The 23,569-nt window shown below is 26.7% G+C and overlaps 1 protein-coding gene across 1 annotated transcript in view; it reads left to right on the top strand.

Moving 5' to 3' along the window:
* The window catches only part of LOC101240744 (microcephalin), a 39,853-nt gene extending 16,690 nt beyond the window's left edge, over positions 1 to 23,163 (top strand). The window contains exons 4-17 of the mRNA XM_065812982.1: positions 2,520 to 2,555; positions 4,169 to 4,403; positions 4,487 to 4,546; positions 7,279 to 7,322; positions 7,597 to 7,678; positions 10,772 to 10,816; positions 10,903 to 11,490; positions 13,115 to 13,704; positions 13,790 to 13,827; positions 19,018 to 19,180; positions 19,252 to 19,329; positions 21,041 to 21,181; positions 21,357 to 21,450; positions 22,839 to 23,163. Coding sequence (XP_065669054.1) covers positions 2,520 to 2,555; positions 4,169 to 4,403; positions 4,487 to 4,546; positions 7,279 to 7,322; positions 7,597 to 7,678; positions 10,772 to 10,816; positions 10,903 to 11,490; positions 13,115 to 13,704; positions 13,790 to 13,827; positions 19,018 to 19,180; positions 19,252 to 19,329; positions 21,041 to 21,181; positions 21,357 to 21,450; positions 22,839 to 22,921 — 2,277 coding nt within the window. The 3' untranslated portion in view covers positions 22,922 to 23,163. The remainder of the gene's footprint in view (positions 1 to 2,519; positions 2,556 to 4,168; positions 4,404 to 4,486; positions 4,547 to 7,278; positions 7,323 to 7,596; positions 7,679 to 10,771; positions 10,817 to 10,902; positions 11,491 to 13,114; positions 13,705 to 13,789; positions 13,828 to 19,017; positions 19,181 to 19,251; positions 19,330 to 21,040; positions 21,182 to 21,356; positions 21,451 to 22,838) is intronic.
* The last annotated feature ends 406 nt before the right edge of the window (positions 23,164 to 23,569 follow it).

Here is a 23,569-nt window from a genome sequence, read left to right as displayed (position 1 = left end):
CCGTATCAAGACTATGTTCCAAATATCGTTCTATGGGGAAGTTGGCAGCAGATAACAAAGGTGGAAGACCGCGTTCCACCACTTCTAGAGAGGATTCTATGATCGTCAGATCCGTCAAGAAGGATCCCTGGATATCATCAGTCGAGATACAAAAGCAATTAGAGCTGCCTGTATCAGATCAAACAATCAGACGACATACTGTTGAAGCCCTGCAAAGAAACCGCTGATTTCACTAAAAACCCAGAAGAAAAGACTCCTGTTTGCTACATCTAATATTGACTGGAATGTGTAGAAATGGCGAACTGTCCTGTTCAGTGATGAATCAAAGTTCAACATCATTGGTAGCGATGGCATTTGCCGTGTACGTCGACCAGCCGGAAAACGCTTTGATTTACGTTATTGCCATAAGACCGTGAAGCATGGTGGAGGCAATGTAATGGTCTGGGGATGTTTTTCTGCTAACGGTCTAGGTCCAATACATCAAAACGATGGAATAATGGACCGTTTCATGCATAAAATTATCCTGAAAGATGTTATGTTACCTCATGAATGGAATATGCCAATAAAATGGGTTTTTCAGCAAGACAACGATCCGAAACACACTGCAAAAGTAGTCAAGCAGTGGTTTCAAGACAACCACCTATCGGTGATGGATTGGCCGCCTCAATCTCCGGATCTCAACCCTATCGAGAACCTGTGGGAGATCGTCAACCGCAGAATTAATCGTGAAGGTGTTCGTAATAAGGATCAACTGTTTGAACAAATCCAAAAGGTCTGGGGAGCGATTCCACAAAGTTTCATTGATCACCTGCTCGAATCTATGCCTCGAAGATGCAAGGCTGTGATCGACAACAAAGGATTCGCCACAAAATACTGACAGCGAAATACAGCTTGGTCAACATTTTGTCGAGTTGCACTTGTTTTGTCCAGAAGGAAATCAACTTTTTTTAATACTTTTGATTAATTTATTAAATTTCGTGTACAAATAATGAACTTTGTGATGAATAGAACTTGAAGAACTTTGTCTCTAAACAGTTACATAGTTATTTCTCTAAATTGAAAAAATGAAGCACTTTCATATAAAGAAACTAAATTAGCATTATTTGGTTGCACTCGTTTTGTCCGACACTGTATATATATATATATATATATATATATATATATATATATATATATATATATATATATATATATATATATATATATATATATATATATATATATATATATATATATATATATATATATATATAAGTTTAATTTTGCTGTGAGCATATATTCAGCAAGGGTGCTCGATGAATGATATCAGAGCTATATAATTGAACTTGATGAGATTAAATAAAAATCATGTAGTTATTTTTATTTAATCTTGTCAAAAAATCAATTATATATATATATATATATATATATATATATATATATATATATATATAATATATATATATATATAATATATATATATATATATATATATATATATATATATATATATATATATATATATATATATATATATATATAGATCTATAGTTTGTTGGCTTAAGGAAGAGCGGATGGAAAAAAGTGATTCTTACGCCAACACATACGTCACTTTTAATTACTTTTGACTTTCGTCCAACATTTCCGTGTTGGACGAAAGTCAAAACCATTAATTTAATTACAAATTAATTGTTATATAAAAAAACCACAAAAAGGCAAATTTAATTGACCAGAATGTTTTTAAGAACATTCTGAATGTTTTTAAAACATTCTGAATGTTTTTAAAAATATAAACAATGTTTTTATTTTTATTTTTTTTAATAAAATGTTTTTATTTTTATTTTTTTTACTGTAAATCATGCGCGGAGTGTTGCTACATCGACTATCTTATAGCCTGACTCGCAAGGGAGTGTTGCTACATCGACTATCTTATAGCCTGACTCGCAAGGGAGTGCTGCTACATCGACTGACAAAAAGCCTGACTCGCAAGGGAGTGCTGCTACATCGACTGAGGGTTTGGTTGGGGCAGGCAGTCTATCATTATTAAAAAATATATATATATATATATATATATATATATATATATATATATATATATATATATATATATATATATATATATATATATATATATGTGTATGTATATATATACAGGGGCTATTGTAGACCATTTTCGACAGTGTTGACTGTATTTGGGCATTGATTTGGGTGCCGCCCAAAATAAAAATTTGAGGACTTTTTTTTTTTTTTTCACGTTTTATACGGTATATATATATATATATATATATGTATATATATATATAAGTAAATTTGAAAAGAAAAAATAGTAATGTAGATGTAAAAGGATTTATATTTTACTTAATAATTATAAGTAAAGTATAAAAATATTTTATAAAAGCATAAATTTAATAAAATATAAAAATATTTTTAAGTCTCTAAAAGAAAATGTATAAAAAGAAATATACTTGCTTTATTACACATAAAATATATATAAAATTTTACTTGCTTTAAAATGTATAATATATTTATTTTTTATATAGATCTCTGAAAAGTTTACAAAGAATGTTACCCATGTAGTAAGTTTGCACTTTATATGATTATGTATTGAAGTGGCTAAAAAGTTTTTTCCAAAAAGATTTATTATTTATTTTTAACAATATATGCATCTTCATTGTCTATGACCTGTTGCTAACATTTAAGCAAAAAGTAAATGACGTTAGTATATAACTCTTGGCTTTGAATCAAAGAAGTGATAGAGGAGTTGTCAAAGTGAATTCTCTTGGTTAAAATTTTTCATTGTGCAACCTGTTGCTTAGTGATTGGAAAAAATTAATATTCTGTTTCACTATATAGGGCTTATTGATATGACCATCAAAATCTGTTCTGACTACTTACTCCATGGGTGTCCAAAGGTTGCAAAATAATCTCTTTTTGAAGTGTTAGGTAAGTAGAGGATAGCACAGTTGAAAATTATAAAGATATTGTCTTTGAAGTTAAGAGCAATCCTCTTGCTTAAGCTGCTTTGTTTGTTTAAAATTTTTACTTATGCTGCAGTTGGCAAGAGCGTTACATCAGCACAACACAAGTTTAACAAATGTCTGTTTTGCCATGAAAAGGTTTGCAGTTTTTAAATTTAGACTTGTTCAGTTTACTGATTTTGTTCTTGGCCATCATTGGTATCCAGACCTTTTATTTAGACCTAGTTATTTCTCTTTTTGATGAGCTGATGTAGAAAAGGAAAAAATTGATGAAAAAGTATATTTTTTGCCCAGGCCTAAGAATTTTTTAATAGAATTCAAATAGTTAATAATAATATTATAGAAAGTCTCTAATTTGGTTGGGAGAAATCTCTTAGTCTTATAAATCTGGTTACAGAACAGTTGTGTTTTTATTTCCAGATGTAATAATATCAAAATACAGATGCATTAGTCAGCAAACTACTTTCAGAATACTGGAACTTAAGTGACTTAAGTTTGGAGTTTGTTAGTTTTATTAAAAGTCTTGATATAGTAAACAATTTTTCTGAAAGAACTATTATATTAGTGTAGGAGTTAATAGACAAAGTCATAAGCGAAGAAAAATGTCAGAATATCATTCTTTTTGTTAACACTTAAAAAGAAACATAAAGAAAATTAAGAATGACTATCCAAATATTGTTATAAAATTCATAGAAGTGTTGTATATTTCAAATGTTTTAATTAAATAAATTTTAATTAAATAAATGTTTAATGTTATGTTTTACCATGTTAAATGTTAATAAAATTTGATGACATAGATAAAATATATTTTTTTAAGTTAGAGTATTTTATATTGCAGTTATAGGACCTCTATCATATATTGAGCAATGTTTATATTTGTCTAGTAGTTTGTTTATAGTTGTGTTTTATATAGCTTTTTAAAAAGCTTTACAAGTAAGGCATAACTATAATATCAGTAAGCAAGATGAGGGACTTAAAGATGTGAAAGAAAGAAATGAGAGAAACTAAGGTTTGAGTTTAGGAGACACAATATACATACGAATGACATTACAGCATGGTGTAAGTTTACAAAGTCTAGTTAGACTGTAAAAAGTAAAGCTATGTTGTCATAATATTAAATATCATGAGCAAATTATATTAGTAGAGTGCTGACCTATATTCAGTGTAGTATATATATTTCAATTTTTAAAAGTAATATTATTTTAAATTAGGTTTTTAAAGATGGTAGGCCTTCAACATACAATCAAGTTCGTAAATATTTGAATGTTTTTTTTGTATCCATTTTATGGGTTGACTCTTGTAAATCAACTATGTCTTGGGTAGATGAGGCTTTATTTCCTGCAAAAGTTCCCCAATATATAGAATCACCATGTCAGCCAGCTAGAGCAAAAAGAATAAAATCACTTCAACCAAAATCATTTGAAGATGAAATGTGCAACAGCGCAAGTATTTTTTATCTTTTTTTACTTTTAACTTTTCCTACTTTTGATGATATGTTTAAATCATGAATTGTAATCTTTTATTTTAAGAAAAAGCAAAAAGGAAACGGGATCGATTAAATAAAATGAACAAAGTTGTTGATACTCCAGGTAAAAATGGTTTTTCTCTGTATACAAAAAATTACCTTTCATAGATTTTTAAGGGTATCCAATAAATTTTAATTTTCTGTATTTTGTTTTTTTCCGCATTAAAAATGTAATCTTCCTAATAATATAGTTCAGGGTTTATGGCAGTTTTAGAAATCCATTTTCCCTGAGTATTCCCTGTTTTTAATTATTTAATAGCAATCTGTTAAAGAAAGATTTTTTAGACTAAAAAGTAGTTTAAACAAGAAACAAAGCCATGAAAATCCAATAAATATAAGAAACATTTAAAAAAAATAGCATTTGTATCTGTTTTGAACAAAGTAATGTGTTTTGTTAACAAAATATAAACTTTATAAAAGAACTATTCTAGATAAATTTATTTTAGCAACTTTCTTTTTTGTTCTAAGATACCAAGTGCCAGCTCTAATTTCTTAATTTCTTTATTTTTCTCATTTGCTTTTTGTTTCATAGCATTAGCTTTAGAAATAAACAAACATCAGATCTTGATTCTCCTCGACTTACTCAAAAAAAAAAACAAAAAAAAATCAAGCTGCAACTTTTCACTAGTTTTCTTCAGTTGATCTTGTCTTATTTCAACATTTTTTATTTCATTGCTAACAACTTTCTTTGCCAATTGACTTTTTCTTTATGTGTCTGTGATTAATTTTAGGTAGCTTCTATATTTTTCAATGGCTGATTATAAATTGATAATTGTTTTGTTTTTAATTTTGGTATTATGGGGCTAAAAATTATTTGATAGCATATGATCTTTGACTAAACGTCTTGCAGTTATTGATTTTTGAGTTAAATTTTGTTTCAGTACTGTTGTATTTATACCAAAACCTCTCAACTAAAGATTTTCCATGAATCAGACATTGACATTTAAAGAGCTTTTTGATTTTAGTTGCTTTGAAGATGGTAACTTTTCTCAAAGCTCAACTAACTTACATATATTAGGCCAGATTTCAATGCCATGATCTGCAACAGATTTACTTTCAATCCACCTTGTTGCACAAAAGAAAAGAGGGTTTTTTGCTGCATTCATGACAATCCGTGTTTCATGACCTTGATGCCTAGCCAGTCTATCATGAAGAATTTGCCAACACCTTTTTAGAGTTTCTTTAATATTCCATACAGTTGATTTGATAGCGGTTTTAAAGGCACCATGAATTACATGCAAAGAGCAACTTCCAATATTCATAATCTATGGGATCTCATTGTCCTTTCTGTGTTTATTTAGATTATCTAAAAACTTACAATTTGTAGAGGTTTCCTATATACAATTTGTATATAACAAATATCAAATATACAATTTGTAGAGATTTCCATCCATGGAGACTTAGAATATTTTACTTGAATTAAATCTTGATAAGTTTTTGTTGAAATGAGTAAGAAGGTCAGACAGTGAAGAATATCTCAGTTTAACTTTGTTGTTAATATCCCAATACCAAGAGAGTAGATCCATCTGATATGTTTGGGTTTGTGTCGTTCAAAAATCAATTGTTTCATCGTATCAAAAGATACAATGAAACAATCAGACTTTTTGATTTTTTGTTTTAAAATTGTCTTTAATAAATGATTTTGTTCAAAATATGAAGTTCTTTTAGCAAATATTCATTGAAATACTTTTGTAAATGGAGATATTATGATAATAGAGGTGCTCACTAGAGTACCAGTACATTGTAGATTTCAGTGCCCATATGATCTCAGCGTTAGTTGATAATGATGATTTAATTGAAGAATCAATAGTTGCTTATTTTTTGGTATAAAAATGTTTATTTTTTTTTTTTTACTTACAAGTGGCTCAGCTCACAACATCTAAGTGGCTCAGCTCGCAATTCTTTTTCATTATCAAAGCAACAGCTAACAGGCTTTGCAGCAGATGCTTCTTTACCTCAAACAAGATAATTAAAAGATTAAACATTTTGGTTTTAAAAATGTCTAACATTTTAATGTTATCTTTTTTTTCACAGTCAGTTTAACTTACAAAGATTGGAATAGTAATGTGAAAACAATAAAAGCAACCACAAGGTTGATTACAATCTGTTAAAAACTGATATTATAATGAAAAATCAAGAATCAATCAAACAATTTTTTTTTTTTTAATTTTTACCCTCATTAAAAAAAGTTGGTGTAAATACCTGCTGCATGACTTTTAACAGCCTGAATATTAGTATAAGACAATTCAAATGATTTTTTTCATCTTTAGAAAAGAGCTTCAGTTTTTGCATGTGCATCAGGAACTAACCTTTTTTTATAAATATGGTGTTGTAATCAATCTTCTTGAAAATATGCCCTTTCTGAAGTCATGTCTTATTGTATTTAATTAAACATTTATAAAAATATATAGTTACTATATACTATAAAAGTTATAAAACCACTGTAATGATCAACTTTCAATAATAATAAAGACTCAAAATTTATATTGAGTCTTTGTATATATATTGTATATTGCAAAAAAATTTCAAGTTAAATATAAAACTAAAAAAATCTCCCTGACTATTCCAGGTATTCCCTGATTATCTAAATTTTTAAAACTTTTACCTGGTTTTCCAGGTTTTCCCTGAGTGGCATGACCACTGTAGTTACTATGTGTATAAGCCAGATTAAATTTTTTCAATCTTTTTTTTATTGAAAGTTTGTAAATTTTACATCTCGTTAAATTTTTTTTAATTTTGTATTTGTTTTGTGTTTTTTTATACTAAAAGAGTACAATTTTAATAATTTTGATTTAGATCAGATCATCTGTCATGACAGTCAGGAATATGCAAAAAGTTCTGTAAGTGTTCTGTTTAACTGATATTTTTTTATGTAAATTAACTTTTTTGTAATCTTTATAATTAAATAATTTTGTCATGAATTGTTACATTTATCTAACTTCTAGCTACTGTTTTACTTTTACTTAAGATAAACTGTTATAATATATACAATAGCAACAATATTCTCCCAATGAGGGTCAAGGAAAGTTACAATAAATGAAGATCTTTTAATGCTTTTCATATTTACAAAAATTTATTAAATATTCTATATATAATCTTTTTTTAATGTTTTAGGATTTGTATAAGTTGCTTGCTACTCCACGACCTGTTCCTGATACTCCCTGGATATTTGAATTTATTAATAGCTCTAATACTGGTGGGTTTTTTAAAAAGTTTTAATACACAAAAGGTTTAATTATCTGAGCAGTCAATTTGTCAGGAAAATACTTTTTGTATTTTTAGGATAATTAATTTCAGTAAGAAATTTTCAATAAAACTTAATCTTTTAAAAGGATTTTATAAAAAGTGTTTATTAATCCCCATAAAGATTATTGTAAGTTTATAAAAAAAAAGTTAAAACCAAGAGTTTGAATGATTTCTGTAAATTTCAGCGTTCATTTTATTTTCAAGGCCTAAATTATTTTTAAAATGAGCAAATAGATATTTTAAACTTTTATGCTCTGCTTAATAAATGTTTTTATATGTTTATCATAATATACCTGTTTTGCTGATTTAAAAAAATAAATGGTACAAAATAAATGTAACAACTCACTTTTTTATAAAATAACAGGTGATTTATAAGTCTTTGCAAACATCTTTTGTCTATATCTTGAACTTATACTAAATTTTTTTAATTTTTTAGATTTTATTTCTTACATAAAAAAATAAAATAAAATTTTTTTATTTTAATCACACGTGCAGTAAAAGAGAAGCTATCAATAAAATTATAAAAATTGTAAGTTACTATTTAAATGTTGTAAAACACTTTAAATACGAAAAAATACCTAAAGAACTATTTATTTGATAGTTAAAAAATATGAACGTTCTTCAACAACTGAAGATTTACCAAAAAGTGGCTGCCCTGTCAAACTAGAGCATGGCAAAGTTAAGTGACTTTCAAAAACAAAGATGACACGAAGTCAGAGAACTGAAGCTAATAATTTAATATTTCACAAAGTACACTAAGTTGATATTTAAAAAAAGATGAAATTCAACAGAAAAAAAGTAAAAGCACCGTTGTGAAAAACAACGCAATAATTAACAAAATCTTTATTTGGAAAAACAGTTATTGATGATTGAAAATATTTTACCTTAAACAACAGTGAAATAAAAGGTAATTATGGTTATTATATTGATTATAAAAGTTCAGCTCCTAAAGATATTAAATACAAACAAACAAACAAAAATCTCAAAATCATTTATAGAAGAATCACCTATTTCAATCAATGCTAAGCACTATATGAATTAACGTTTGAGACATAAATTAATTCCATTTATTAGATCAATGTATAACAAACACAAATATATATTTTGGACTTAGCTAGTGCTCGTTACAAAAATGAGGTCATTGACTTCATGAAAGCTAATAACATCAAATTTGTTTCTAAGGATGATAATCCTCCAAATGTTCCTCAAACCTGTCTAATTAAAAACTTTTGGGCTAATGTATGTTTAAAAGAATGAGGGAGGATGGTCTGCAAAACAAATCATCAATTGATCAGATATATAAAAAAAATGTTTAAGAGAATTAGATTTAAATGAGTTTCAAAGTCATATGGAGAAAGTAAAATATAAACTTCAAGAAATAGCCGACCATGACCCTAATAGCTTTATATAATAAATATTTTTAATTTACAATAACTAAAGTTTATTTTTATTTAATAAATAATATTTACTATAATAAAGCTAGTAAAGTAGCTTAAATTTAAAGTTTTGTAAAGACTTATGAATCACTCGTTAATTGCATTTAGTTTTATTTGTAGTTGATTTACTTTTACAGAAATTATTTACATAAATTCTTTTAAACCTAAATAAAATACAATTGAATCAATTGTATTATAATTAGATTTGAATAATTTTTGGTCAATTGAAAAGTGATAATGTTTTGTAGATAAAAAAAATAACATGTCATATAGTTGTTTGAATTTTTCATCAACATTTTTATTCTGTAGCGCTCAAAGTCATTTTTTTTTTTTCATTAAAGTTTAATATCCATGTTTTCACACTTGTGTGCTTTGAACAGGTTTCTATGTGAGCTTTGAATAGGTTTCTATAATTCCATTTTCTTATTTAAATATGATATTGTGGAAAAGGTGAAGCAATTTTTTACAATCGGATGCCCTGACATAAACCTGTTTTACAGATCAGAACTGAGTATTTTATAAGGGGTTTGATGTTGGAGTTTTCTTTCTACTATGTAGGTTGTCTTTGCCATGGCAAAGCCCAAACGTTTTTTCCTAATATATGCCAATGAGTAAAAATATACAAAGGTGTGTGTCTAATATATACTAAAGCTCTGTTAAAATTTATTTTATAACTTTAGTAATACTAGGTAATTGATTATAATCTTTTGTGTGTATTGATCTGCATGCCAAAGTTGAATGGAGGTTGGAATTAAAAATCTTATACCTATACAATATACCTATACAAAGAAAGACATCTTGTCATTTGGTTTTTAAGTGATGTCAAATATCTCTGGAACTATTTGTCCAGTAACTAGAAGCAGAAACAAATTGACACATCATCAGACAACTTGTTTGAAACTTAAGATTGTTTTGTAGAACTTTCTTGTTAAATTTATTTTATAAATTGTCTTTTTTATGCATTTTCAATAAAAAATCTAATTTTTTTTAATGCAATTTGTTGTGATAAACTGAAGTTTTTTATATTTTTTTCTTTTTTTGTTTTTTCTTTCTCTTTTTTACAGATCATTAAATATTTGTGGTGTCATTAGCTGCATAAAATATCTGCATTTCTTGTTATTTTTTAAAATACACGCACTTCTTGTGTTAATAAAAGAATACTTGCACTTTTTGTGTTAATAAAAAAATACCTGCACTTTTTGTGTTAATAAAAAAATACATGCAATTCTTGTGTTAATAAGAAAATACTTGCATTTATTGTAGTTAACTCAAATTAATTGTTAGTTTTTATTAAATAAGCAAAAAAAAAAAAAAAAGAATCGTATTAGAACAATGCCAAATATAAAAGCAATTTGTGATTGCATATTGGATTGGTTAATTCAATATTGCATTGGTTAATTCAAGCCTGCAGTAATCTTGGATGAAATGTCTTTTTTTTATACAAAAATTATTTTTAATCTAAAATGAAAACGCTGATGAATTTTTCAACTTTTTTATAAATTAAGAATTTTTATTTTTTTTAAGTTTTATGAAATATGTTAATGAAAAATATTTATTTAAAAAATATCACATAGAAGTCAAATTCAGATTAAAAAATTTTTTTTTAGAACCTGAAGTTATACATGAAGATGTGCAGTGCAAATTGAATTTTGGTAATTTGAATTTTTTATATTTTTGACTTTAGTTTTGGTGTTGATTTAATAATTATTTTTTAGTAATATTTAAAATTGCATCTTAGATGAAGAAGTTACAAACCATTGTAATGGTGCGTCTTCACAAAGAAAAAAGATACAAAAAAAGGGTTTAAAAGTTGGTTTTAATGTACAGCGATTTTCTGAAAGATTATCTTTATCAAAAGTAGAAGAAAAATTGAATTCAAGTTTATATGAGAAATCATGTTGCACTCCGTTAAAACCATTTGACACTCCTGAAATATTGCTTACTAATTGTGTACTTAATGCAATAAATAATAATAATGTACAGCGTAAGAACATTACAGAAAATTCATTAGATTTGGCTCATACTAAGAGTCCTAGGAATTTTAGTAATTACTATGAACAGCTTTGTGGCCAGTGTGGGTTTGATAAATCTCAAACAAAAAAAATTGCCAAATCTCTGAATAATTCTAGTGTTTGTTCTTGTAGCAATCTTAATAATGAGAATCCATTAAAAGAAACACTTGTCTTCAACAACTCTATTAACTATTCTCCAAAAACATCTTTAAATGAATCTGATTGTTGTCTAGGAAAGATTAAAAAAAAGAAGCTTTTATCAATGGCAAAAGTAACACAGCAAGAAAATTTAATAAGCCCCACAAATAAAAAAGGTTTGTTTTTACTTTTTCAGTGTTACACAGTCTAACAGAGTATATTAGGTGTAACTTACACCTAATATACTCTGTTACACTTAATATTGTTGAAAAGAGCTAAGCATAATAAAATACAATATAATAAAATATAGCTTGATATAATTGTATGCAACTTAGTAAAATTAAATTTAACTAGGTATAGTTAAATGCAGTATAACTAAATATGAGTATTTATTAATTAAATACAACTAAGCATAATTAGGTTTATTAATTAATTTATTGATAAAATTTTTCTTTTCTTTTTTTTTTTTAATCATATAACAATTACATTTGCCACAGGGCCACTACAGTTGAGGTAGCTACTCAATTGTTTTAATTTTTTTAAATCATTGTTACAACCCTCTCTCAATCCTTGTTTCTTTGTGCAGCAAGCCTTGATGAACAAAGCAGCACAGAGAAACAAGTTGGATGATATTTTTATTAACGTTAGTCATTCAATGTTACATTTTAATGCAGTTTTAATCAATAACACTAAAATTTTAGATTTAAAAATTAAGACTAAAATTTGTAATGATTCTGCAACAGTCTAAGTGTTTCATAGAAAATAAATTTGTAATTTTGTTTTCTTATACTTCAAGAGTATTTGTTCAAAATAGTTGCATTACAAGGTGACAACAAAATGTCATAAGAATTTTATTTTAAGCGATATAAGAAACCTTTAATTGGCTTGTTAACTTTATATAGGCTTTTTTTAACAAAAGCTAATTTACAGTGTTGGTCAATTAATTGAAGTTGCATATAATCACTGTGTTTTTGCACATACGTCAATAAATTAAAAATAAACTGCAAAAAGCATGGTAAAAAATCTTTGATTAAGTTCATTACTATGACCTTACAATGTGATTTTGATAGTTTTTATTGAACTAGTCGTTATGGTAAATAGGGGCAATCTTACTCCAAGATAGCAGGCTAAAGTTGAAATTCTTTTAAAACAAGGGCTTCAGGAAAAGGATATCGTTAGTAAAGTTGGGAAAACCAGTACAAGACTGTGTTGGAGAAGCGTAGGGCGTTGTAGATTCAATTTTTATGCATGATGGAGCACCTTGCGGTAAGGGGCGTAGCATTGCCCAATATCTGATTTCTGAGGGTATTGACGTTTTACAATGGCTGGGCAATAGCCTAGACATGAACCTTTTTGAGAACTTGTGGTTTATTCTTAAAGCTGACGTGGTAAAGTAAAAGATTACAAACAAGCAGTTAATAGAAGAGATTATTAACTCATGGACAAGATATGTTGAATTGATTGGCAACTGCTCATCTCTGGTTCACTCTATGCCAGAAAGAATACAAACACTTCTGAATGTTAAAGGTTCCTTCACCAAGTACTAGATACTCTGTACTGAACTTTATATGAACAGTATTTTTGAATGCAATTTTATGTAATTTTGGGAGTGAATAAAAATGATTTGTCAAAAATTTGCTTATTTTTGATTGATTTTGATTAATTTGGCTGACACTGTAGTTCTATTTATCAACTAAAAATTTAGTTCTATCAGCAAATACATAAAAAGATAAAATAAAATTGAATTTAAAAAGTTTTAAATTGAATTTATTCAAATTTGTTTTTTTTGTTTTGTTTTAGGAAATGTTTCCTTGTGTCAAGATACAGATGAAGTTGTTAACAAATCTGCATTCTCAATACCATTAATGGAAAAGTTATGTTTACTGTCTGTTAAAGACACAGATACAAATGATACCAAACAATTAAGTATAAATTGTTTCAATGATAGTCTTGTGACCAAAACATTGCTGCCACAAAAAGAATTACTGCCTTCTCGTTCATCTGAAAGGCTAAAATCTTTGCATCGAAGATCTTCAGGTGGTGACTTCAAAGTCACTACTATGAAATTTAGAAAAAATAAATCTGTGGTTTGTGAAAATACTCAACATTTTATTACCAAGAAATGTAAAAACATGACTTCTAGTTTTCCTCAGGAGATAAGTAATAAACTCAACTTTTCATCAAATAAAGATTTTCTGAAAGTTCATATGGGTTCAGGATTAGTTGAAAATAGCGGATTAATAAATCCTTTAAAATTGAATCAGGAGATTATCCCTGATAGTAAAAAATTTATTAATGATAATGATTCAGGAATTTCTGATGGTGAAATAGATAATTCTTGTTTAATTAAATCACATCAAATCTTACATCAATCAAACACTTATTCAAAGGTATATCTTATAAATTTGTAAATATAATCTAAAAGTTTGTATTTTTATATTTTAATTTAACAAATTATAAAATAATTTTCTTTAGTTAAATCCATCATTAGTTGCTACCAGCCTACACTCTAGGTAAATAAACAAAGATAATGTTAGATACAGTAAATCATTAATAAGCTTCATTTTTTATGAGCCCTTCTTAAATAAGCCACCACTGCTGTAATCTGTTTTGGTAGATAATCTCCTATCCTCCCTTCAAGCAAATCTCAATGGTTATTTAATTTTTTTTAACTAAAAAAAATACTAGAAAGTCAATGCTTAATAGGATCAGGTGTTATAACATTACACGGAAACATGATCACTATCATGAAGAAGTCTTTTAACATCATAGTTTTATCTTTTATCTTCATATCTACATCAATAAGTTTATTGATTATTTATTATATATATTGGGGGTGGTTTATAACTACATGATATATTAGGGAGGTATATGACTAGATAATAATAATATATTGTGGAATTTATGACTACATAATATATTAGGGAGGTTTATTACAACATTATAGTTTTATTACAACATTAGAGTTTTATTACAATATTAGAGTTATATAAGTTTACCCAATACCTCAATTACATCCCTTACACAGGTCATGTATGCCACTAACGAATCTGTCAAGATATCGATAAGTATATACATCTTGGCTAATGTATATACTTATCAACCGCAATCTACAACTATTCAATTTTGTATTTCTATGCTAAATGAGTCCTGTAATATCTCTTGTGCCATATTAATTTCCACAACCAACAACAACAAAAATTTGTTATTATCTTCTCAACAACAGGACCACATGTGATGCCCTGTAAATATCTAAATATATAATTTCATGTTTTACAGATAATTGACAGCAACCATTTGAACACTTCCTGATTACAATATATTTATTTTTAGAAGTTAGTGACAGAAAATCGCTTCCTGATTACATCATATTTCTTTTTAGAAATTAGTGACAGAAAATGATTATTCATGCTATTTAGAAACACTGATATTTTGTTATTTAAGTTTATTAAGTTTAATTGATATGCTTTTCTCTTTTTTTTTTAACTACAATTTGTTTGAAACACTAATTTTGCTGTTTCACAGAAATTATTATTTTTTTAGTAGTATTTTACACTTTTACCATTTTACTGGTGGTAAAAAAAATGATTTATGAAAAAAAGTTCTTTTTTTCATAAATGATTGTTCTTATTTTATTATTTTAATAAAATATTCAATATATTAATAATAATTAATAATAATATTATAATGCATAATAATTTCTGTATTTAACTAAAAACTTTTTTTCTTTTTACTGCACTTTATCAATTTGTTTTATTTTTCTTTAAATCTTTTTATTTAATTTTTTCATTTTAAGTTTTACCAATAAATGAATGAATGATGTATAGATAAATTTAAAATTACTAAATGCTTGTTTGCACTTTTTTTTCTTTAACTAAATTATTAAAAAAGTATATATATTTATTTTATGTTACATTATTAATTATGTTAAGTTAGCAATTGTCTTCTTAGTATTAAATATTCAGTTCAAATAGTATCTACCAACGAAAGTCAATAACATTTTTATTGACTAATTAATATTAGCGGTTTTTGAAATGATTTTAATAAGCAAGAGATAAAAAAATGATACGTTTTTTTTCTTTAACTTGAGAGATTGAAGTTCGTATTTTATTATTATTCGAAATTGTTGTATAAATGAACATTATTTCAACTGTACTTTGTTTTTCATTCAATCTTTTCAATTATTTTTCTTGTACCATTTTTGAAATCATTGCAATGAAATGAGTTATTTTAAAATAAATTTAAAATTATCAATTGCTTGTTTGCAATTTTAACAAAGTTGAGACTGCATTGCTTTGATTTCTTATTTTCAATGCTGTAACATATATATATATATATATATATATATATATATATATATATATATATATATATATATATATATATATATATATATATATATATATATATATATATATATATATATATATATATATATATTAGGGTGTCCCAAAAAACAACATTTAAAAAATATATATGCAGAGACCCCCTTAAAAACTATGAATTATTTGAAAGTAGTATTATATTGAAGCATCCTATTCAAAAATTGTCAAATATAAGTTCATATGATGTATAAAAATCAGTTGTACTTATATTGATCAAATATTTTCTTGCAAAAAAAATAATGGCACAAATAAGAAAAATTCCAAAATTAGACAAAAAAATTAGTGTTTAGACAAAAAATTTTGTATATCAATATTTAGATGGGCCACCTTTTGCCAGAATAACTGCTTTCAGACGTCGAGGCATCGATTTCACAAGAGATTTGGTTTCTTCTCGAGTGATTTTCTTCCATGCTTTGACTATTTAGCTTTTAGATAATTTTGTCTTCTGTAAGCTCGATCTCCAATTTTCCGTTCTAGAATGTACCACAAATGCTCAATCGGATTAAGGTCGGGGGACTTTGCAGGCCATTCCATCACATTGATATTATCATGATTTTGTGGTCATTTTTAACTTTGTTTGCAATCTTTTGAGCAGCTTCAAATCTGTTTTTCTTCTGTAAAATAATGTTTCTTCTGTAAAATAATGTTTTATCAATAGCAGCAGATGTTTTTCTTTTACGGCCCCTTCCTGATATATCACTTATAGTCCCATTCAAATTATGCTTTTTTATAATGTTGCCGACAGTTCGAAAAGGGATTCCAGTCTGTTTATTAACTTCTCTGTAGGTCTTGCCACTATTTAACAAATCCACAACTAAGTTTCTTTGAGAAATCGTCTAATGTCGTTTTACAATGTGCATGTTGCTATAAATTAATCAATTTTATTCAATTAATCAAAACTTGTGTGTTGCAATTATATTTTATATGTTACATATGAACGCATCTTATGTGTTACATATGTAAATATAATTTTAGACTTTAACTTACCAAAATTTTATTTTTTTTCCCACAAAAATTCAAAAAAATACTAAATAAAGTTTTTGTGCCATTTATTTTTTTGCTTCCAATATAACACCTTTGTGTTTATAATGTTTTTAAAAACAATAATCTTTTGGTAAAATTGTGCATAAAAACATATAAAAATCTTCATAATAGTAGTACTCTTTGATGTACATTTACATTTTTTACAGTTTTAAAAAAACACGAGAAAACGGAAGTTTAAAAAAAGCTTTAAAAAAATGCTTGTGCCATTAAATTTTTTTGTCTACTGTGTATATATATTTATATATATATATATATATATATATATATATATATATATATATATATATATATATATATATATATATATATATATATATATATATATATATATATATATATAAATATAAATATAAATATAAATATATATATATATTTATATATATATATATATATATATATATATATATATATATATAAAGCATAGTTCAGGTGTTAAATGGTACACTTCGGTCTCGATTAAAGAAGCAATCATTATATTAGTTAAAAGATTAAGAAACAACCAGAGCTCTATATCTTAAGTAATTTTTGAAGAGAATGGGTTACTATTAGAACTTTGTCTTTCTCATTGCAATTTTATATATGAAATTGATATTCATGAGCTCAAAAACTCCAGACCAATTGGGTTACCTCTTATGGTGGTAGTTGCCAAGTGTTTTTTATAGTATCTAGAAAGTAATGAAAGTAATACTTTTTCAATGGTGCTTAACAATAACATCCATGTGAAATCATTTAAAAAACATATTGATGATGTACATTTAAGGTAGCCGGCAAAAGAAGATGCGCAAAAGTTTTTAGATCTAATTAATATACAAAATAAAAATATTCAATACACAATGGAATCTGCCAACTTAACCAATACTTTTGATACTACTGCCAACTTAACCAATACTAATTAAACTATCTTGATGTTTCAGTTACTAACAATAAAATTGGTACATATAGTTTTAAAATACATTACAAACATTCAAATTAAACCAAATTCATGCCGTGACCCTAAAATTATCAATGGTGCATTTAATAGTTTTGTCCATAGAGCACTATGTTTATGCACAAAAAATAACATTGATGACGAGTTGTTGTTTCTTATTGATGTATTTGTATAAATTGGCTATGAGAAGAAAAGTCTGGAAAAACTAGTCTGCAAAAGAAAGTGTTAACAACAAAAAAGATCTCACAAAAAATCAACATTTTTATATGTCTCTAAAAAGATTTGTCTTTACTCTGGATCCCTGTAACCAGTCCTAAGTTAAGAAGAGCTTTTAAAAAAGTAGGGTATGCACTAGTGTTTAAATCTCTAAAGTCTACTTAGTTCCAAAAATAAACCTACACCAGTTAATTCTTATCCCAGTGTTTACAAATTAGAGTGCTCTTGTGGCAAATGTAATGTTGGTGAAACAGGACTAAAGATATTGTCTCGGATATGCCAGCAACAAACAGGTACACAACAAAGTAAAGGGGAAAATTTAGCTGTAGCTGAACATTTCAAAATTTGTTAAGGTAGCTTCGCTGAAATGGTTGCAATACCTTAAATATAGGTAGTAAATATTTTACCAGGAAAGTTAGGAAAGCCTTGGAAATACATCACAATAAAAGTACCTTTCCCAACAATGGTCTTAACCCGGATGATGGCAATTATGTGATGACATCATTTTGGAAACCCATGTTCAGATACTTAAGTCACAAAAAACTCTCTTAAAAAGAAGCTCTTACAAAGAACATTGTTTCGTAAATTTAAAAGGTTTTGTATAATATAGCAGTTTTATTTTTCATAACAGTTTTTAAATATACTTGATAATGAGGGTATCAATATTTCCTCAAAATATTTTAAAAATAAATAAATTTTTAACAAATAGGAATAAATCCATGAAAAGAAATTTTATAATAAAACATTTACAAAATAATAAACCCCTTTACACCTATACCTTCACTACTAATTTCAAAGTTTATGTTTCTGTAATTTGAACTTATTGCAAACTTTTTTACATATTTATTCCTATAAAAACTCTAACTCATTGCCAACATTTCGTCAAATTAACAAATCATTTTGTTAATTGTCATTTTTATAAATGTGGCTAAAGAAATTATCACATCAGTCTATAAGCCCAGTCTAAAATGTGTTCCCTTCTCTTATAAAGTTCTGCCGAAAAAACAGATTAAACAAAAAAAACTGGGGCTTGTTTTATGGTTTACTGTTAATATTTATTTTTTATTTTTTTTGTTTCGCATTTATAATTTTTTTAAAGCTTTTGTAAATTATTGAAATTATTTTTACAGTGAACATGATTTTTTTAAAGCTGCATCAAAACATCTTGGAGGTTTTCAACTGCGTAAAAATGTTTTTCATGATACTACACATGTAGTTTCAGGTAGTGGTAGAAGGACACTAAATGTTCTATATGCTATCATCAAAGGTTGCTGGCTGTTATCTCCTAAATGGGTAAAAATGATAATATTTTTGGGTGCTTTTTTTTACTAAAATTATTTTTTTCTAGTTTATGTATTTTTTAGGTCTCTGATTCTTATAATGATGGTAAATGGCTTCCGGAAGATGAATATGAATTAGTTGAATATTTTCCTGCTGCACAGGTTTTGAAATTTAAATTTTATTTTTTGAGTTTTTAATTTTTATGATTTAAAACAAAATCAAATTGTTTTAATGTTCAAGTTTTTTTTTTTTTGTTTAGTTATTTACTGTGACAGTTTGTCTTATGTGTATCTAAGTTTGCTTAAGTTACTACTTAGAGGCAAGCAGAATAATTCTGCTGAGCAGCCTCGCACTTCTTTTATTATCTATTAGGCTGGCGTAGATATAAATCTGTGTTACATTGTTTCCTGTCTAGGATAATGAATGCTTGATTTTCTTGACTCTACTCATAAGTTTTTGCTTGCATCTTCTTGATAGAAGCTATGCAACTCTTCCTGTTATCTCCTAATGAGGTGCAAAATACCAGAGTATTAACAGTGCCATGTTTTGCATAGATGGTGTCTCTAATAGTGCCTTTAGAGAATCCTGTTCTGTTTGTGAAACTAATTTTAGTTTGACTTTTTTATCTTCAGATCTTGGTGTTGATGGCTGTTATTATTTGATTTGCCAAGACTCCAATAGTCACATTGGTTGGTATATACTTATGCATCAATTCACTTATCTGCCATGAAATCTCGTTTTAGTTCTCTGACTATCCTTTTATATGCTTCTATTTTATGTGCATCTCTTCACCAATGTAAAAAGATGTTGTTTTTTTTATTGCAAGGAACTGATGTAAAAAGATACTTTCTGATGCTAAGCTCTAATATTCTCAGTTTACTAATTTGTGCATTTCATCAAAGAAGGTTTTAGAGAGTTTTGGAAAATCTTCAACAGTGTCATTAACAAATTTAAATTAATTATTTCATCTCTTCCTCTCTTAGAGATAATGCAGTGCTATTTGAAAAGGATTTTTCCTCTACTCCAACTCTCAAATGGTCTTATTCTTCTGGCTATTCCAATTAAACAGGTTGTTAACCCAATTGTTAGACATCCAAATCACTTTGGCTTCTGTTGCTAAAGTCATTTCTTAATTAAACTCTTCTACAGCATGTAGTCCAGACAATATTCTTGTCATAGTCTTACAAAAGCGTTCTCCAACTCATTTCATTACTCTCTAAAGTATTTAGTGAATGCTTGATTAAATCTTAGTTTCCTATCTGTTGGATACTGGTATATGTGGTTCCAATTTTTAAAAACTCTGGAGAACATTCTGATCCCTCCAACTACTTTCCAATCAGTCCTCCAACTACAGACCAACTACTGTCCAATCTCTCTATTATTAGCAAGATCTTTGAGAATTAGCAATTTCTATTATCTTATCTTGAGTCTAAGAACTCTCTGACAATCGACACAGATTTTGATCTTCTTGTTCTAAAATGGCTGTTTGATAAAGATAGACTGTGCCATTGTCAGATGGCACAGTTAGGTCTTTAATACTTGAAGGTTCCTGACAGACCTGTTGGTCCCTGATAAGTCTGTCAAAAATGACAGACCTGTCTAGTATATATATATATATATATATATATATATATATATATATATATATATATATATATATATATATATATATATATATATACCTTTTACTTTTATTTATATATATATATACCTTTTACTATTACATATATATGTATATATATATACACCTTTTACTATTTATTTATTATTTCATATATAGTTGTTATTTTAAAATGTTAAGAAACAATAAAACAATGCTGCGATTGGTAATCATTTCATAGATATCCTAAATTTTTTTTTTTTTTCAAAAAGGTTTCTCGATCACAACGTTTCTCAGAAGGTAGAAGTAGACATACTACTCTTTTCTCAAAATTACTTCCAATATACTTAGCTGAAAAAACATTTCCTTCGCATGAAGACTTGGAAAAGTTGATATTAGAATGTGGAGGCAAGGTAGCTTAAGTACTTATTATTATTATTCAAAAGTTAGAAAACATAAAATTATTAGGCTTTAAACAATTTGAGTTGTTATTTAGAATCTTAGTTTTAAATTTTTTAAATATCACAACTTATACAGTAGTAAACCATTTTAAGTTATAAGATTATAATAAAAAGAAAACAAATTTAGTTAACAGCATCATTAAGGAAAGCTGGTATGGGTATTGGTCACATAAGATGTAGGAGAAAAAATTTTTGTGCTGTTTCAGAAAAATGGTTGTTAGGTATTCATTTAATTTTCATTCTTTTTTTTTCCTTTTTTTTTTGTCTACATTGTGTTCAAAAACTTTGATAACTATATTTTTTTGTTAAAAATGTAGTTAACCTCTTTGTTTTATGATTGTGTCTATTATAAAATAATTTTTATTCCAATTTTTAAAGTTTATTTTCGTTTTTTTTCTTCTATTTTTTGTTTATATCTAAAGGAATGAATTTGCTGTAGGAATAATACTTTTTAGATAGATCTTGACACACCTGGTTAAAATTTTTTTTCAGAGTATTAAAAAGTCATTTTTGAAAGTTATTAAATTAATAAATTTAAACTTTAAAGCATGCTTTAAGAAGTTGCTTTTCAAAAATCAAAAACTTTGAAACAAGAAAACAAAACTTTGGGAAGAAAGTGTAAAAACATTTCATCAAACTTTAGTAGATTTTTAAAAAAATTTTTGTCATATAATTTAAAAAAATGGTTGTTTGCTTTCAGGAATTCATAGATGCATGTATTTTAAGTGTTTTTAACCCATTATGCATGTATGCAACTTCTGACGAACTTATGAACTTCATTTTTTAGTCATTTGACAAGAAAACTTTTGTAAGAGTCAAGCTGTTTGTTTGTTGATTTTGTGCATTGTTAGCCATATTGATCTTTTTCTGATAGTAATAAGTTATCATATAAAACGCCGAATGCTATATATTAAATAAATCATATTTGAAATTAAATAGTTCTTTCTTAGACAAATTTTTGCTCAGTAAAATCTGAAGCGACTCCTTTAAACTAAATCTTTAATTATTTACAAAAACTAATCAGTGCAATAAAAATCTGTACATTCAAAATATCTACGTGATTTTTGGAGTAAAACTGATTACTTTTTTGACTAAACTGATTCATTACTTTAATAGGCACATAATATTTGATTGAGTCAATCCAATATTATGCCAATAAAACTGACTTTATCAAAGATCACAGGTGAGCAAATTTAACTTCTTTTTACGGAAATATCGTATAAAGCCTTTCTAAATCGTATTTTTCATTGCCTTGATTCAAGTTTTATTGACAATTTAATTATTTTATTATAGTACATTGTTGGTATTTTGGTATATTGGTCTACAAGATATAAAAACACTTATTGATTATTTATCTTAAAAATTTATCATAAATTAGCTATTATTTTGAAGTTTTTTAATAGTGTAGCAGTACGCCTAATATTTGTCTTGATATTTATTATGATTTGTTTGTATTAATAAAATTATTTCAATTGACATCGTTTCTTAAATCCGTAATTAATTTTATTTTGCTTTTAAAGTTCAATAAAATTTATCGGCTTCATAAAAGACTTTTTTCTACATTTTAAAAAAGTACACTTTATTGAAATAGAGACTTTTTATTTTATAGATTCCATTTCAAATGGACAAGTGTTGTCTACTCAAAGTTATGAAATTCAAACTCGTGATCGCGATGAAAGTCCTGAGTTTTAATAATATTATAATATATACCAGGCATCAAATTACATATTAACCTGAAACTACAATATAACATTTCAAGTTTATATGTGATTTCATTTTACAGTGCAATAACCTAAATTTTATCAAAATTAAATAATCGTAATACTATCGTTATTGTGTACAACGTTTTAAGCGTAAGTAGTAATTGTGTATAACGATTTAAATTTTATGTATAAAATATAAAATTATGTTTTATAAAACTAAATTAACTCAAATTAGTTTATTATGTTGAACGTTTTTACCTTAAATGTAAAATCCTCGTAATTGACAGGACTCAAAGCCATATGATAAGAATAATTTTTTTACATGTCCTGCGTAGGCAGCCGCTGCGGGGCCAGGTAATGGCGAAATTTGTTATAAGCGTGTAAACTTCGTTATAAATTAATGCTATATCGGGTCTTAAAAGTTTGCTTAATATGTTTCTATCAGTATTAAAATAACCGTATGGTTAAAATTATTTATTGTAATGTTTGAAAAGCAAAAAATAAAAATATGTCTGCGTATTACAAAAAAGAAAAAAAAATAATTTAGTAGAAAATTCTTTTCACTTTGACATGCATGACATGGCAAGACGAAAAAAACTCCTGAATGAGGCAAAAGAGTTAAGGGCAAAGGGTAAGT

This window comes from Hydra vulgaris, chromosome 12 (genome assembly GCF_038396675.1).
Source record: "Hydra vulgaris chromosome 12, alternate assembly HydraT2T_AEP".
Lineage (NCBI taxonomy): Eukaryota > Metazoa > Cnidaria > Hydrozoa > Anthoathecata > Hydridae > Hydra > Hydra vulgaris.
The sequence above is the reverse complement of the archived record's forward strand: the minus strand, read 5'-3'. Positions and strand labels throughout refer to the sequence as shown.